General features: G+C 39.8%; 1 protein-coding gene across 4 annotated transcripts; it reads right to left on the bottom strand.

Moving 5' to 3' along the window:
- Positions 1–126: 126 nt before the first annotated feature.
- On the bottom strand, positions 127–19015 carry LOC103012398 (zinc finger protein 184). 4 transcript variants are annotated; one of them, XM_028165649.2, is made up of 7 exons: positions 18886–19015; positions 18564–18628; positions 18125–18268; positions 10986–11053; positions 7448–7574; positions 6993–7088; positions 127–3092 (listed from the first exon to the last, which is right to left on the bottom strand). In XM_028165649.2, exons 3-7 carry the CDS (start codon positions 18129–18131, stop codon positions 1132–1134), a joined length of 2259 nt encoding a protein of 752 aa, XP_028021450.1. In that variant the 5' UTR covers positions 18132–18268; positions 18564–18628; positions 18886–19015; the 3' UTR covers positions 127–1131. The 4 variants fall into 4 exon arrangements, with proteins under 4 accessions (XP_028021450.1, XP_057410157.1, XP_028021451.1 ...); XM_057554174.1 differs by having other exon boundaries at positions 18564–18976; XM_028165650.2 differs by lacking the exon at positions 18886–19015 and having other exon boundaries at positions 18514–18582.
- Positions 19016–19244: the final 229 nt, after the last annotated feature.

The following is a 19244-nucleotide window of genomic DNA, read 5'->3' as shown; positions in this document are numbered from 1 at the left end:
GTTATCTTGACCAGGGTTGCCACAAATGGCCATGCAGGCTGTGGGCTGCCCATCTTCAGAAGTGTCACTCACACTGTCATCTGCTTGTGATATCAGGTGGCCAAGGAAAAGCAAGTAAAATGACCATTATTTTATACAGCTGTTTAATTTCTGTACTTTGGTAAGGAAACAAATTTGACCATACCTCTCAAAGTTCATGAGAAACCAATTTACAAAACAAGGTAACAGTCAAAATTACATTATGTGTACATCCCCTTCAGTACATTATGTGTACTGAATAGCTAATCTGTGAGCTTCTAGGAGTCACAAGAAGATACTAAGGAAGTGAGTACTGAAATCTAATCCAGTTGTTCTTTCCAGGGTACACATTAGGAGTTTAAAAAAAGACACTGAAGCCAGGATCCCACTCCCTAGGCCAATCAGTCACTGGGGGTGGGGTCTTGGCAACAGAATTTTATGAAGTTCCTGAAGTGATTCCACTATGTAACTGGGGTTAAATAACACAGGTGTAAGCTGTAGTAGAGGATCTATGTAGTTGTGATAAACCTCTAGAATGTTAAAACATACTAGGAGAGAAAATAATAGGAAGGTTTAATACTTGTACTGAATTAAGCCATTATATATTACTGAATTATTAATTTGAGGGTACTTTATAATTCTTTTTATTAGGAACCGGTTACTTAAAGAACTTAAATGTGTTAGAACAGGAGCATGATAGATCTCCAGTCTAGTTACTGAAACATAAATGCTTTCTATTGGCAAAACATGCATAAATGCATACATTCTAGATGCAACATAGCAAAATGCTGATGTACAATAATCCTATTCAAGAATATATTGTGAATATACAAAACCGAATATAAAACTCCAAACGACCTTTGAAATAACCTACTCCAAATCCCTCATTTCACAGAGGAAACTGAAGCTTAAAATGGCTGAATTTGCCAATGTCACTAAGTTGCTTAACAACGTAATTGGCTTACTTCAGCCCAATGTACTTTCCATTCCACAGCATGACAGTGACAAGTAAAAATATTTTTGGCAGTTTCTCAATCCACCCTGATTCTTCTGTACTTAAAAGGACAAACTAGAGTAAATGCATCCCCTATGTTTACGATGTTCCTAGAAGAGTCATATGCCAGGGTGAAGTCTCTGATGTTTGTTGAGAGCAGAACGATATCTGAAAGCCTTTCCACAATCATTACATCCAAAGGGCTTCTCTCCTGAATGAATTCTCTGATGCTGAATGAGGTAAGTGCTCTGGCTGAAAGTCTTCCTGCATTCATTACAGTTGTAAGGTTTCTCTCCAGTATGAGTATTCTGATGTTCAGTCAGATGAGTGCTCCGGCTAAAGGATTTGTCACATTCATTGCATTTATAGGGTTTCTCTCCAGTGTGAATTCGTTGATGCTGAGCCAGATGGGAGCTCTGGCTAAAGGCCTTTTCACACTTATTACACTGGTAGGGTTTTTCTTCTGTGTGAGTTTTTTGATGTTGAGCCAGAGATGAACAATGTCGAAAGGCTTTGCCACACTTGGCACACTCATAAGGCTTTGCTCCTGTGTGAATTCTCTTATGTTGCGTAAGGTGTATGTTCTGGTTGAAGGCTCGCCCACATTCATTACACTTGTAAGGTCTTTCTCCAGTATGTATTTTCCTGTGCTGAATAAGGGATGAGCCATAACTGAAGGTTTTCCCACATTCGTGACACTGATAGGGTTTCTCACCAGTATGAATTCTTTCATGTTTAGCAAGAGATGAACTCCGAATAAAGGCTTTCCCACATTCCTTACATGCATAAGCTTTCTCTTGGGTATGAGTCTTCTGATGTTGATTAAGGTTTGAGAGATAACTGAAAGCCTTTCCACACTCATTGCATTCAAAGGGCTTTTCTCTGGTGTGAATTCTCCGATGCTGAGTAAGGGATGAGCAATAACTGAAGGCCTTTCCACATTCATTGCATTTGTAAGGTTTTTCTCCAGTATGAATTTTTAGATGTTGAGCAAGGGATGACCAGTAACTAAAGGATTTCCCACATTCAGCACAATCATAAGGTTTCTCCCCAGTATGTGTTTTCTGATGTTGAGTGAGGTTTGAGTGCTGACTGAAGGCTTTTCCACATTCATTGCATTCATATGGTTTTTCACCAGTATGAATCATATGATGACGTATAAATGTTGAGGGTCCATTGAAAGCCTTCCCACATTCATTACATTTATAGGTTTTCTCTCCAGTATGAATTTTTTGATGTTGAGTAAGGTGTGTGCTCCTGGTAAAGGTTTTATCACATTCGTCACATTTAAAAGGTTTTTCTCCTGTATGAATTTTCTGATGTTCCATAAAGTGGCCTCTCTGGCTAAAGGCTTTTCCACACTCATTACAAGTATATGGTTTCTCACCAGTGTGAATTCTCTGATGCTGAACAAGATGGGTCCTCTGACTAAAGGCTTTCCCACATTCATCACACTTATAGGGTTTTTCTCCAGTGTGAATTCTTTGATGTTGAGTAAGAGAAGGACCCTCAATGAAGCCTTTTCCACACTGATCACATTTATATGGTTTATCTCCAGTATGAATTCTTTGATGGTTTATAAGGTTTTCACTCCGGCTGAAGGCTTTTTCACATTCATTACATTTGTAGGGTTTCTCTCCAGTATGTGTTCTCTGATGGCGAATGAGAGCTGAACAATAACTAAAAGCTTTCCCACATTCATTGCACTTACAAGATTTCTCTTTTTTAACCGGCTTTAAATTCTGTTTGACATTTGTTTTAGTAGAGGTCTCTTCTGGAGACACTTCTTTTTGTGTTAAAAGGTCTGAACTCACATTGATGCTTTTTTCAAAGTCATTATTTACATGGTCTTTCTTCAAAGTAGGTATTGTCTTGTCAGTTATTTTTGTTTCCCTCGGCAGGGCCTGTTCATTTGTCTGTTGCCTCTCTGAACTGCCTTCAGATTCCCAAGTTTCTAAGACGTTGGAACTCCAAGGATCATCCCTTTTGTGCTTTTCTACTGTTGCCTCTGGAGATGGCTCTTCTTCAGAAATGTCCAGCTCTGAGACTGATACGCTATTTTCTGGTCTTGTCTCCCAGTCTGAAAGAAAAAGAAAATGTCAGTATTCTCTGAATTGAGGGAAAAAAAAAAACAAACACACAACAAAAGTGTTATTGTGGGAATGACCTAATGAAACCAAAAATAAAGCCCTCAGCAAATTCTGAGGATTTTCAAACACAGCCCTATTATTTGGGGAGAAATTTGGAAAGAGCTAAGGAGAATGAGAAATAAAATATGAGAGTAGCAAGAGAATGTCTAATTCAATTTCATAGATAATCTCTAAGAACCAGTAAGGGAACTCCATTTAAGTTGATAGTAAATTTAGAAAGTGACCACAGAGATAGATAAGAGGAGACAGAGATGGACTGAATCTAAAGGAGGCAGTCTGAACTGGGATTCCTTGCCAGTGAACAGCAACAAGAAGTCTAAGAACCATGATTTCAAGACAGGATAAACACAAGACATGACTATGGCTCCATGGTTTTTAGCCTAGAAAACTGACAAAATAGTCATATCACTGCTAAAATTAGAAAGTTGTAAATAGTGGAGGAAATAATTTAGGTGGAGGAAGATAACGAGTTCAACACTAGGCATTTTGAGAATTAGGAAGAGAAATGGAGGACTAGACTATAATGGTGTTTGTGGGGGTGGAAGATGCCAAAAGTAGCAGGATAACTAAAATGTTCAAATATAGGATAGAAAATATCAGCTCAAAAGAAGAAGGAAAAGAATAGCTAAAGCCATAAGAATGTATGTGAAAATAAAGCAGCGATGGGGGAAGATCCTTGAGGGTGTTTAGGGTAATGGGATGAATAAAATATGCTAATGAAAGAAAGCAGTTTTTCAGCAAGCAAACAAAAGAATATAAGAAACACAGAACCAAAGATGTTAAAAAAAAAAAAAAAAAAGAAACAAAGAACCAGAAAAGTACATAATCAGGACATAGAGTTACACTACTCTACTGTCTACTATGGTATAGTTTGTCTTGTGCCAAGACAAGAAAGATGACAGGGTAGTCAATGCTGGCAGATTCAGTAAAGAAAAAAAGGCTGTGTTTAAAACAGCATTTCTTGGACTTCCCTGGTGGCGCAGTGGTTAAGAATCCGCCTGCCAGGGCTTTCCTGGTGGCTCAGTGGTTGAGAATCTGCCTGCCAATGCAGGGGACACGGGTTCGAGCCCTGGTCTGGGAAGAACCCACATGCCGCGGAGCGACTGGGCCCGTGAGCCACAATTGCTGAGCCTGCGCATCTGGAGCCTGTGTTTCGCAGCAAGAGAGGCCACGATAGTGAGAGGCCCGCGCACCGCAATGAAGAGTGGCCCCTGCTCGTCGCAACCAGAGAAAGCCCTCGCACAGAAACGAAGACCCAACACAGCTAAAAATAAATTAATAAATTAATAATAATAAAAAAAATTGGCAAAATATAAAATTTGCTATTCCATTAAATATCCACATCTTTAAAAAAAAAAAAAAAAAAAAGAATCCGCCTGCCAATGCAGGGGACACGGGTTCTAGCCCTGGTCTGGGAAGATCCCACATGCCGTGAAGCAACTAAGCCCATGCGCCACAACTGCTGAGCCCACGTGCCACAACTACTGAGCCTGTGCTCTAGAACCCACGAGCCACAACTACTGAGCCCGTGTGCCACAACTACTGAGGCCCACGTGCCTAGAGCCTGTGCTCCACAACAAGAGAAGCCACCGCAATGAGAAGCCTGTGCACCACAACGAAGAGTAGCCCCCGCTCACCGCAACTAGAGAAAGCCCGTGTGCAGCAGTGGAGACCCAACACAGCCAACTTAATAAATAAATTAGTTAATTAAAAATAAAATAAAATAAAACAGCATTTCTTTGGTTCCACTGGTAACGGGAAGGTACAGCAGACCCCCAGAGAACCCTGAATCTCCTGTGCTGCCAGCCCAGTCACTGTCACCACCATTATCACTGCAAACATGAGAAGCAAGGCAGGGACCTAGAGCTGCCTACCATCCCCTCCATACCTGGTACCATAGGAAATGGTACAGCATGCATCAGCATGCAGAAGTGCAGGCAGCTTCACAACAGCAGTGCTTCTCCAGCAGGGACAAGATGATTAATGTAACACAAGTTTTGAGGAACAGCCAATCAGTATAAGAAATGGATATGTTTTCATCAACAAAAATGACACTAAGGATATACTTGTACAGCAGATAGCCATAAAAAATAGCTCCTGGGAAGTACTTCACAGGGAAAAGGATATGGAGACCATGGAGTCAGATGCTGTTAAAGGCAAAAAGAGTGTGGGAGTGACTGATCTCTAGCTCAAGTTGGAGTTCCAGTTGAAAGCAATAAACATGCAACAGACTGTGACCAATATCATCCACATTGTCATATTGTCTACGCACTAACCAAAAGAGTTACCAGAATATCAGAGGTGGGGTAATGAATGAAGGATTGGAGAAAATTCCAGAAGGCCAGACTGAACAGCACCATTCCTACTGCAGGAAGCAATTCTCACTTTACTATATGCAAAGTCGAAGGGCACTGACCACAATATTTCGACACCCCTGTGCATGGAGAGATAATAGAAGGTGCTGACATCCAGGTTGCAAAAGAACAACGTAGACCGGTAAGACAGAATATATATCAGAATACAATCACGATTCTGCAGGGGCCAAGTCACCAAGACAGCCTAGAGAAGAGGATAGGAAAATGACGCAGACAAGGCCCAGGGCCAGTGGCCACCTCAGTGTAACTTTCCAAAAGTTGACAAACTGTAAGCACAAGTTAACAAAGTTCTTATTTTTAAAAAATTAGTTTTCTAAATTGTGTTCCATGAAACCATCTTTTTTTTTTTTTTGGCCGCACCGCACAGCATGTGGGATCTTAGTTCCCCGACCAGGGATCGAATCCACGCCCCTTGCATTGGAAGGGAGGAGTTTTAACCACTGGACTCAAGGGAAGTCCCATGAAACCATCTTTTAAAATAAAGATTTTAAAGGTGCAGTATAAAAAAAAACGGAATCACAGTTAGGAGGACAGGGGAGAGAAATGTTACATTCTATGCACCCTGTTGGAAATTTATAATTCCCAACTACAAATTAAAAAAAAAAAAATTCTGAGTGGTCCTCCAGTAAGAAACCTGCTAAATTTTAGCTAATCCAGTACTTGCCAAATTTGAACATGGCATGCATTGTCTCTCCCCATAAAAAGGACCCCCTACTCCTACCTCATTAAATCTGGAGATATATTCCTTACCTAGAGTGACTAAGTTTGTACATTTTTTCAGGGTCAGATCTTTGAAGAAGTCTCTCTGTGCAGTTTGGGAATTGATGGTTTACAAGAAAGTTATTCAAAATTTCAAGGGCAGTCCAATAAAGTGATATGATCAGAAGCTACACAATGAGATTAAGACAGGAACAGGTGATGAAGAAATGACGGCTACAGGTATGGAACTCACTTTGGCACAGTTTGGTTGGGAAAGCAAGAAGGCAGACTGGATGGTGGCCAGAAAGATTAACAGTGTTGAGTAAAAGTATTTGGAATTTAGATTACCTATTTCTGTTTGAAGGTACTGGGGGTGGAGGCTGTAGATCCAAAAAGAAAAGGGTGAAAAGGGTAATAATTTCACCCTTCACTGTAAGGGTGAAAAGTGGGGTAATAATTATGAGACCAGGGCCCCAAAGGAGGCTGGGAAAGGAGGAATCCAGATTCCATGTCAAGAAGTTGCCTTTAGAAAAAAGCAAGAAGGATAATAACTCCTTTGAAAGGAGTACAAAAATAGAATACATGTTGAGACATTTAGTGTTTTGACAAAGCATAAGAGAGTCCAGATGCCTTCCCATTCTCCACAGGAGACACTTTAAAGAGAAGCAAGTACATCTACATTTCAGACGTAAAATCCTCTCATCAGGCTGGTGGTTAGTGTCAATAACACTCATCTGCCGGGTATCCATTACTTACCTCCAAGGGCACCTACTGGAATGCTGGGCTCCACAGTCCATGGCTCTGTCCCTTGCTCTAACTGGGAAATCACATCAGGTTTGGAAACTTGGAGTCCTGCTCATAGGGGTAAAAAAAAGTTACCTGTCTGCACTGAGAGAAAAGTGCTGTATCAGAGTTCAGTCTCATCACTTTGTCTTTAGAGGAAAGGATACGTGGACAAATCAGATGGAGTAAAGCATATAAAGCACATATAGCTTCCATGTTATACATTCCCAGATGTGGTATAACTTGGGAACTGATCTGGGTTCAGAAAAATTATTAGTTTGTCCTTCTACTTGCTAGAGAGGAGAAACCTTTTCAGAGCCTTTCAAAGTTTAGGAATCTTTGGTTCCTTAATGGCAGAACTCACCTAAGCACAAGAGCACCCTCCTCCTCCACACCCCCAGATATTAATGCAGAGAAGTCATCTTTACCTATAGAGACCAGATGTGTATAATTTTCCAATGTCACATCCCTGAATAAATCTCTCTGTACAGGATCCAGCTGTTTCCATTCTTCCTGGGTAAAGTCCACTATCACATCCTTGAAGGTCACTGATTCCTGAAATACCAAACATATTTCTGCTTAGCCATAAAGGATTTACCTCGGAAAGGGGTAAAGTTAGCAATACTGACAGAAGTAAGGCAAGCTCTGGGCTATCTGAAAAAATGATTTTGATATTTCCTCCTTTGTAAAATGATATAAAAACAAAACGTGACTCATAGGATTATTGCAAGAATTAAATAAGCAATGTTCAATATTAAATGCTTAATTTAAGGTCTAGCATATAACAAGGGCTCAGTCAATGTTGGCCACTGTTATCTTCATAATCATCATCATCATGATCTCTGTGTTCCAAGATATATCAAGTATTAAAAGTATACCTACTAACATTAATAATATGCTTTACTACCTGTAAGTGCAAGAACAGCCAAAAATGTTTTTGAAAGAATTTGAGGAGGAGACTTACCCTACCACATTTCAAAATATACTAAGTAACATACCAAAATATACCGAAAGATAAAGATAAATTAAAACAGAGTGGTCTAGTATGGAATAAAACTCAATGAAAAACAGAGAACCCCAAAATATAGCCATGTTTATAAGAACTAAATGGGATTAAGCAACTTTCAAATTAGTTTTAAAAAGCTGGATTATTCACTAAATGGTGCCATAACAAATGACTGTCTATTTGAGAAAATAAATTAAGGTGAGTTCCCTACTTCACAGCACACACAAAAATATCTGCTGGATTAGAGACTGAATTGTAAAGAAAAAGCAAAAATAAAATAGAATAAAAGACAGAAAAATGGTTTTATAAGCTTGATATGTGGAAGGCAAAAATTATAAGACAGAGACTGACAGATAAAACCACATAAAAATGTAAAACTTCTGTAGAAACCATAAATAAAATGCAATATTCTGAGTTGCTACAAATTATTAGCAGAAAAGATGAAAGATGAACAACCTACAACAATAACCAAAAAAGGCCGACAACCCAAACAGGCAATTCACCCAAACCATTGTTAACAAACCGTGAAAAGATGTTCCACTCCAAGAAAAACATAATAAAACAATGAGATACCAGATTAGCGAACACTGCTTAAAGTGCTCATGTGTATTACGGTGGGAACAGGGCCCTAATGCAATCTATCAGGGGGCACTCTGCCAGGATCTATCAAAACTTTAAAAGCATATGTCATTCAATCCAGATTTATAGTTTGTAGGAATATATTCTTTAGAAACACTTCAGGGTGCAAAGACATATGTAAAAATTTCCTTGCAACATTGTGAGGGGAAAAAAAAGCAAACTTAAGTGTCTATTAATAGGATAGTGGTTAAAGAATTCATGGTACATCCATACTAAAGCAGCTTATGCAGACATTTTAAAAATAAAGTGTCTCTATATGTACTGATTAGGAAATATATATCATATTAAAAATAGCATACATGATATTATCCCATTTTTATTTTTATGAATAGGAAAGTTTGTATGTAAATGCACAGAGAAAAAGCTAAAAGAATACACTACCGAATATTATCAGTACGACTGTTTAGTCGGACTCTGAGGCAATGCAGGGGAACTTCCTACTTTTTCTTTATTTATTATGTATTTGAAACTGGGCAAGTGAGTTAATTTTGTTTCAAAATAGATAAATAAATTATTGGGACTTCTACTTCTAACCACGACAGAGCTACTGGACTAGCTCTCCCAGTGTAAACAACTGTAAAACTCAACAATATAACTGAAACAAGTGCTTTCATATTTTGAACAGCAGTCAGAACAGAACTGTGATCCCTGAGAGAAGGGAGACAATCACATGAGCCCCACAGACCCTTCAGTTTCCTGCCTGGAGGCAGAAACTGAGCAAGACACAGTGGTCTCACTGAACTAAGGAAACAAAGGTGGCAGCTCAGGACTACAGAGGCAGGGAATTTGCAGGATAGATGCTAGAGAGAAGGGAGATACACAGAGGAGGAGCTCCAAAACTCTGGTGTAAATACTATCTCCACAGGCCATATCAAGTTACCAATGTGACATAACTGAACCCAGAGTTGAGAAGACATACGCACAATCAGTTCCCACAAACAGTTCCAGCACACTTTAGGAGCAGCACAAGTTTAGCCTGTGAAGAAAGAGTTAAAGCAGCAAGTCCGGCTTGCCCAATCCTTGCTAATCTCCAGGGACACTTGGATCCATGTTTCTGAACCTTAAACAAGCTCTGAAAACTAATGTTTATATAGTCACTGATTGACGATGTTATTGTGTGCCTGGAGCACTGGGACAGGATGTACCAGACTGTCAGCATTGTTTAAAGTATACATGAAGATTTACGATGCACATGTGGTGCCTAGTTTGAGGTCTGCACCATGGCTGGTCAACAGCAAGTACACGCTGATGTGATCAGCTCCCTTTAAGAACTCTGGACTGTGAGACTCAAGAAGACTTCCCTGGGTAGAGACATTTCTCTGTCTCTGTGGACAACAGCTCTAGAGAAAGTACATCTGTGTGATCATCACAGAAGGAGGACTTGGAAGCCTGCACCTGATTTCTTTGGATTCTTATAAATATCTTTTTCCTTCTGATGTGTTTTGTATCCTTTGTTGTAATGATCTCTATCTCTGAGTTATGTTGATGGGTTGGGTGGGTCATCCTAGCAAATCACTGAACTAAAGTATAGTCACAGACCCCATGAAACACAGTCCTAGAATAAGGCTACACTAGGTCAGCCCTAACAAAGCTTACAGTTCAAAACCAAACCTCAAAAGGATCAAGCTGTGGCCAAGATGGGATTAACAAGGACTGGATTTATCCTCCTGCATTAAAATAACCAACAAATTCCAGACAAAACATATGAAACAACAGTTTCCAAGGCACTGAATCTCAGATAACAAAGAACAGTGATCCCCAAGAATCAGGAAACAAATGAAGTGAGCCCTACAACTGCTCCAGCTTACTGCCTTGAGAGTGTCCAGGCAGGGGTGCAGGGAAGGGGAACCCAGGAGCTACCCAGCAGACTCCTTGAACTGAAGAGGTAATGCTGAGAGTTTGGGGAAGTCAAGGTGACTAGAGTTCACACAGAGTACTGTAGGGAAGGGAGCTACAGAGGAAAGAAGCAAGAACTCTCCTAACCCCTCCAGACCACATACATTTTTGTTGAGTCTCTGTTTTCCATGGTACTCATTTCACCTTTTTAATATTTAGCAGTCATTTGGTCTATTCAGGTAAAGTATCAAGTTTTGTACTTCTTCTGCTCTCTCATCACTGGCACATGGCAAGACGTAAGCAAGAAGTTAAGTGGTGAATATATTAGTTAAGCTGGAGAGGCAGAGCTAAGAAAAAAGTGGTTGGCAGATGGGAGCCCAGAATGAATTGCCAACATTGGTTTTCAGCTAAATATAACCCACAGCAAAAGAATACACAATCCCACTCTAACGACTGAAATGACATTTCAGGAAATCCCAACTTACCTGAAAACTAGCTGATGGGAGTGAAGTACATCCCCCTTGGAGAAGGGCAGACTCTGGAGAAGACAGATCTAGGGGAGAAAAAAGAAACCACAATGAAACCTGTCCAAGTTAGCTGTTCCCAGCAATCCACAAAATCCACTTATTTTTCTATATGAAAACAGCAGGAACTATTTCTGCCATTTGAGAAGCCATTTCCTTCTCAAAATCCAAAAAAAGAAGCAACGTAACTGCTGACTAGGACCTTCGTACTCTCATGGGTAGGCTTAGGAATTAAAGTATTACTTTAAGATTCACAATTTTGCCCCTAGATACTTACAGTCACATGGATCATACAACTCAATCTACATTCCTCATTAAGTGAGGCAAAATATTTCTGCTGCCTTCTCTGCTACATATAAAATATGAACTAATAATCAGGTTACTTTCCAAAAGTCTTCCCATGCCCTTTGAAACGTTGCTATTAATATAAATTACATGTCACAACGACATATATTTATCTATATTACCTACCTACCAGAGTGTCTAAAGTTAAATACACATGGTCAATACTAACTACTGGCAAGCATACAGAGAGATTAGAACTTTTGTACATTGCTGTGGAGGTAAACATTTACCAATCATTTAGAAAAACTGTTCGGCAGTATATACCAAAGCTATATGTACACCTGCCCTATGACTCAGCAATCCCACTCCTGTACATATATCCAGAGAAATGAGGGGTTATGTCTACCAAAAGACTTGTACAAGACTGTTCACAGCAGGTTTATTCATAATATGCCCAGATTAGAAACAATCCAAACGTCTTTCAGCAGAATGGATAAACTGTGATATATTCATACAATAGAATATTATTCCACAGTGTTAAAAGAATGAGCTCTTGTTTTACCTAACAACACGGATGTATCTCATAAACAATATTGAGCAAAATAAGCCAAACACAAAAGAATGCATACTGGGACTTCCCTGGTGGCACAGTGGTTAAGAATCCACCTGCCAATGCAGGGGAGACGGGTTCGAGCCCTGGTCCTGGAAGATCCCACATGCCGCAGAGCAACTAAGCCCGTGCACCACAACTACTGAGCCTGTGCTCTAGAGCCCGCGAGCCACAACTACTGAGCCCATGTGCCACAGCTACTGAAGCCCACGCACCTAGAGCCCATGCTCCACAACAAGAGAAGCCACCGCAATGAGAAGCCCGTGCACTGCAACGAAGAGTAGCCTCCGCTTGTTGTAACTAAAGAAAGCCCATGCGCAGCGATGAAGACCCAACGAGTCAAAAATAAATTAATTAATTAATTATTTTAAAAAAGAATGCATACTGTATGAGTACATTTATAGGCATGCCTCGTTTTATTCTGCTTCACTTTATTTGCACTTCATAGATACTGTGTTTTTTTTTACAAATTGAAGGCTTGTGGCAACCCTATGTCGAGCAAGGCTATCAGCACCATTTTTCCAACAGCATTTGCTCACTTCATGTCTCTGTGTCACATTTCGGTAATTCTCGCAATATTTCAAACTTTTTATTATTACTATATTTGTTATGGTGATCTATAATCAGTAATTTTTGATGCTACTACTATAAATTGCTGAAGGCTCAGATGATGTTTAGCGTTTTTTAGCAATAACATATAGTTTTAGATTAAGGTATATACATTTTTTTTTTACACGTAGTGCTATTGCACAATTAATAGACTACAGTATAGTGTAAACATACCTTTTATATGCGCTGGGAAACCAAGAAATTCATGAGATTCAGTTTATTTCAATATTTGATTTACTGCAGTGGTTGGAACTGAACCCACAATATCTCTGAGGTGTGCCTGTATATTAAGTACAAAAACTTAGAATAGTGGTTACCTCTGGAGGGTTACTGACTGGGCAGGCACACAAGAGAGACCTCTGGGGCATTAGAAACATTCCATATCTTAGTGTGGGTAGTGGTTACACTGGTATATAATATATAAAAATTAATCAACTGGTACGCTTAAGATCTGTGCCCTTAATGTAGTAACTTATACATCAATAAACAAAACAGAAACCAACTTTGCTCTTGGAGGAATCTATTCAGAGTAATGCTTGACGGGAAAGTCCGATTCTCAGAAAGTAGAGGAAGCAATAAAAGGAACTATTATCCCAGACTTAATTTGACCAGTAATGGAAAACTGTCTTGTAAAAGAAATCTTGAGAAGAAAATGAAGATGTTAGTTGGAGGAAAGTTGAGGAAATGTTGTACATAGGCACATATGTACCCAAGACTTTAGGAAAACAGAATAAAGAGAAATGTCTTAGGTAAGATGATTTTGATTCCAAGTAACAGAAACCAACAAAACCAACAACAGTAACAGCTATAGAAACCAACTAAGTGCCTGGCAATAGTAAATGTTCAGTAAGTGTTACAAATATTACCATGACTATAAGGGACAGAGGCTCACGAAAGTTAATCCTAACTATACAATTGTGAAAAATTCCAAAAAGAAAAAAAAGGCAAAGCCTTAAAATGAAACCATTTGGGCTGATTTAATTTTGAGGAAGTTAGAATTAAAAAGAATATTTATGAAAGATATAAGGGGCAAAGAGCTGAGAAGGGGAGAAGTGATGTCATCAACATGGTGGAATAAGAATTTTCTACCATCTTCCCCACAAAGAACACTGATTTAGACAATCATCCATGGATGAGAGTGTCTTTGTGGAAGTCCAGGAGTCTAGCACAGAAGTTCCAGCACACCACTGGAACAACAACAAAAAATCCAAGATGGATGCATTGAAGAGGGTAAGAGGAACAGTTTCATTTTGCCGGTGTCACCCCCAAGGAGGTACAGCTCAGTGCCAAGAAGGCCTTCTTGGCCTGTGATTTCTCTCAAGGGAAAAAGTGAAAGCATGTGAGCGCCCAGGTTCCCCAGCAGTATAGGACACCACCAAAGATACCCACTTCTTTCTCAGAATACTGAGGTGTCCTAAGAGAATGAGGGGAAGAGAGCAGCTGGGAGAACAGCAGTCGGGGCACTTGGAGGGCATATCAAAGGAACATGAATCCTACTAACCACTTCACAGACTCCATCAGGAAGCCTGCCAAAGAGCCACTGGGGATGCTTCACTTGTGGATTCTCCCAACTGCAATGCTCCATGCACCTCTCCTATACACCCTCCCCACAACCTATGGCCAGCTTTCTGTGCACACCCTAATGGTGGCAAGAGGAGCTTTTATAGATAGCTATGAACACACACAGAAAGCCAGCCTGACTCTGCATGATTTGGAGAAAGCAACCAAAGCAACCTGAGCATTCAGCACCACCAAGGAAAAGCAAAGGTGAAGCTGTTAGCACCCAGCCTGGCTTTGCAGGACTGAGAAGGCATACAATCTTAAGAATCCCCCTCAAGAGGGAACAAAAAGCATGGAGCAGATGTATGCATAGAAGATCTGAGAAAGCCTCAGAATCCCTAACAGAACTGCTGATGGAGGGTATTTCTCTCCCAAAGCCAATCAGTAAAGACAAGAGGAAGTGATTTCATCAGTGGTGTTTCTATACACTAAAAAGGAAATATCTGCAAAAGAAATAAAGAAAATAATCCCATTTAGAACAGCATCAAAAACAATAAAAAACTTAGAAATAAATTTTACCAAGGAGATGAAAGATCTGTGGAATGAAAACTATAAGTCATTGATGAAAGAATTTGAAGAAGGCACAAATAAATGGAAAGACATCCTGTGTTCATGGATGAGAAGAATTTCTATTGTTAAACTGACCATACTACTCAAAGTCATCTATAGATTAAATGTAATCCCTATCAAAATTCCAATGGCATTTTTCACAGAAATAGAAAAAAAATTCTAAAATTTGTATGGAATCAAAAAAGACTCCCAAAAGCTAAAGCAATCCTGACAAAGAAAAACAAAGCTGGAGGCATCACACTTCCTGGTTTCAAACTATATTATAAAGCTACAGCAATCAAAACAATATGGTACTGTCATAAAATAGACACAGATACCAATGGAACAGAATTGACAGCCCAGAAACAAAGTCTCCTATATATGATCAGCTAATATTTGACAAGGGACCAAAAATACTTAATGGGGAAAGGACAGTCTCTTCAACAAATGGTGGTGGGAAAACTGGATAATCACATACAAAAGAAGGAAACAGAATCCCTATCTTACACCAATCATGAAAATTAACTTGAAATGGATTAAAGATTTAAACAAGACCTAAAACTGTAAAACTCCTAGAAAACAGAAGGAAAAAGCTACTTGACATCGGTCTTGGCAATGATCTTTTCAATATGACACCAAAAAACACAAGCAACAAAAGGAAAAAGCAACAAGTGGGACTACATCAAACGAAAAACCTTCTGCACAGCTAAAGAAAGCATCAACAGAATGAAAAGATAAGCTATGGAATGGGAGAAAATATTTGCAAATCATATATCTGATAAGAGGTTAATATCCAAAGTATATAAGGGACTCATACAACTCAATGGCATAAAAACAAATAATCCAGTTTAAAAATGGGCAGAGAACCTGAATAGATATTTTTCCAAGGAAGACATAACAAATGGCCAGTGTATATGAAAAGGTCCTTGATATCACTAATCATCAGGGAAATGCAAATCAAAACCACAATGAGATATCACCTCAGACCTGTTAGAATGAATATTATCAAAAAGACAAGAGATAAGTGTTGGTGAGCATGTGGAGAAAAAGGAACCTTTGTCCACTGTTGGTGGGAATGTAAATTGGTATAGCCAATATGGAAATATAAACATATACCACATTTTCTTTATCCATTCATCCACTGATGGACACTTAGGTTACTTTCATGTCTTGGCTCTTGTAAATAATGCTGCAATGAACATGGGGGTGCAGATATCTGAGATAGTGATTTCATTTCCTTTGGATACATACCCAGAAGTGGGATTGCTGAATCATATGGTAGTTCTAGTTTCAATTTCTTAAGGAATCTCCATATTGTTTTTTATAGTGGGTAAACCAATTTACATTCCCACAAACAGTGGGAATGTACACACACATACACATATATAATGCAATATTATTCAGCCATAAAACAGAAGGAAATCCTGTCATTTGGGATAACATGGATGGACTCTGAAGGCATTGTGCTAAGTGAAATAAGAAAGAGGAAGACAAATACTGCATGATCTCATATGTGGAATCTAAAAAGTCTGAACACAGAAACAAAGAGTAGACTGAGGGTTTTCAGGGGCTGGAGGGAGGGGGAAATGGGGAGATTTTGGATAAAGGTTACAAACTTTAAGTTACAAATAAGTTCTGGAGATCTAATGTACAGCATGGTAATTATTGTTAACAATACGGTATTATACACTTGCAAGTTGCTAAGAGAATAAATCTTAAACATTCTCATCACATGCACACTGCACCAAATATGTGTGGTGACCAATGTGGTTAACTAACCTTACTGTGGTAATCATTTTGCAATATATAGGTGGGTCAAATCATAACACTGGACAACTTAAACTTATACAATTTCAGGGTCAATTATATCTCAATAAGCTGGAAACAACTTTTCTCAGCAATATTTTGTAGCTTTCAGTGTAGAGATTTTGCATATTTTTGTTGGTATATATTCTTGTTTCATATTTTGGATGCTATTATAAATGGAATTATTATTTTTATTACAATTTCCAATTGTTCATTGGTGATAGAATGAAACACAGTTGATTTTTTTCATCAAACTTTTTGTTTTGAGATAATTGTAGATACACATGCAGTTGTGAGAAATAAAACAGAGATTCTTTGTACCTTTAGAAAAAAAGAGCTGAGGACAAATATAAGGTATAGCTCAAACCTAAATAAATAATATAAATAATGTTAAGATCTCTAATGATATTAAACAAATCCGAGAAAAAGAACTGTATGATAGCAGATAGGTTAAACCAAACTTGACTGCATAGCCATACCTACAGAATGTAAAGACAATGACAATACAGAAAGAAGTCTACAGTGACATATCACAGGGCTCTGTCCTTACCCTGACCTGTTGAATGACATGTAGGAAGAAAGAGAAGGAATATTCATTAAATATGCTAGTGACATAAAGTTGGAAAGGACAGTTAAAACACTGAATAACCAAGTTAATATCAATTATTAATTATTCTGACAAGCTGGAACACTTGGCCGAAAAATTTGAACAATCATAATAAATGTGAAGTCCTGACATTAAGGATAAAAAAACAAGTCTATTATACAAGGATGACATAAATCTAGTTCATGGCAGTTTATGTAAAAAAGATCTAGGACTAACAGCATAATATCGCTGATTTTTAAAAAAGCAAATACAATCTGATACTAAACAGCAGAAATATCCAAATCAAAAGAAATAGTATGTCACACTTTAAGGTATTTTTCAAAGTACATCTAAATGACTGTTTAGTTTTAGGCAATGCATTTTAAGAAGCATGCTGTCATGCAGTAGAGTTTTTAGAGAAGAGGTCTAGATATATCGCATGGAGACCCATCAAAGGAACTGAGGCTATTTTGCTTTGAGAAGAAAGAGAATTCGTGAGTAGGGGTTGTAACAGCTGAATTCACATATCTGAAGGGCAGCAATGTTAAAGAGAGAGCAGTCTCTTGCTTTTGGGGACTAAGAACTAAGATCAACACAGAAGTTACAGGGAAAGGCACTTCTGCCTCATATAAGGAACTAAAAAAAGAAAACACCAACAAGGGAATAGTCTGCACCCAAAATGGAGCTTAATGCCATAATTGTTCAGGCATAGGCTTAACAGATGGTCATCCGCCAGGGATATTTCAGAACTGATTCTTGCATTGAAGAGATGATTACCAAGATTTTTTCTGACTGTAAGATTATCATTCTAATTTTTAATAAATAGAAATCATGTGAGGATCACAGACATTCTGAATCATTACTCCTTTTCATTCCCCAATCCCAAAGCCAAGCAGAATTAGCTCTTCCTCCAAGTCTCTCTCTATAATGTAAATAAGAATCTCTCCCTATGATGTAATTGTTTCTTTTCTCTATCCTCATATATATAAGGTTCCCTCCTTCCACTTCTTCCAGCTCTGTCAAGTATTTAATCTTCATGTCATGACTGTTCTTTTGCCCCCATTATCCCACTCTCCCCCAAGTCGTCCCCACTACCTTCCATCTCAGGTGCTCATCCCGTTCCTCTTGGAATCTGGACACCAGGGTTTCCCAAGCAGCGTCCCTCCAGTGGGGTCCTCTCTCTGGAGCCCAGATGTCCGGCACGAGTCTGTGCCCTTACACACAGTGAAGCTGGCTGCCCTAAAAGACACAAGATGGGGTCAGCGGCAACCGTCACACAATCACACCTCAAGAGTTTTACACAGTGGCCAAGAGGTCCTTGGAAAAGAGAAGTGCCCGGAGAGAGCAGTAAAGAAGCATGTGGCACTCCCGCTGAACAAAAACAGAATGAAGATCGAGTACGCAGGTTCGGCCCCAGATTCCAAAAAACCCCCGGCGCCTACCCTAGAATCTGGGCAGAGGCGCCCACCTGCTCGAACGGTTACCTCGGTGCACACTTGTGGGCTCACACCCCCGCGGGCTCAAGAAGACACACCTGTTGCGGAGCGGAAAAGCTGGAAGGTGGACAAACAGGGCGGGGCTCGGCTCGCGTCCTTCCTCCTAGGCCGGAACAAAAGAACAAAGCCCTCCCAGGGATCGGGGCGGAATAGTCCCACACTAAAGGAGGAGAGGGGAGCCCCCTTCGAGGACTCCCCAGCTCCCTCTCGCAGAGGCCGCTTCAAGCGGAGAGCGAGTGGGGTGACGTCACGCGGCCAGAGGGGCTGGCGGTTGCCATAGTGATATCTGGGCTTCCCTCCCGCTAGAGCGATTTTCGCGCTCTGATCCCGGGTCCAGAAGCTCTGGGACAATCACCAAACCTAGTGAAAGGAGCCGAAGCAGCTGGACTTTCCCCCTCGCCAAGCTCTTTTCACGCCTACAGCCGGCTTCAACGGCCACTTCCGGTGGTGGGAGAAGAGAACACCGCCCCCCCCACCCGCTCGCTAGCGTTAAACCGCGCCCTGCGGACACATAGGACTACGATTCCCAGAGTGCTCCACGACGCTAAACTCCATTTCCCAGAGTCCCCAGCCAACGTTTGAGATCCAGTGGAGCGGGGACGAGTGTTCTACCCACTAGTCGTTTGTTCGTACACGTCTCAGGTGAAAGTATGCGTTAGAGCAGTGACTCTCAAGCGTGTGTGACCGGACTGATTTTAAGAATACACATTTACACACAT

Source organism: Balaenoptera acutorostrata, chromosome 10 (assembly GCF_949987535.1).
Source record: "Balaenoptera acutorostrata chromosome 10, mBalAcu1.1, whole genome shotgun sequence".
NCBI lineage: Eukaryota > Metazoa > Chordata > Mammalia > Artiodactyla > Balaenopteridae > Balaenoptera > Balaenoptera acutorostrata.
This window is presented reverse-complemented; position numbering and strand designations above follow the sequence as displayed.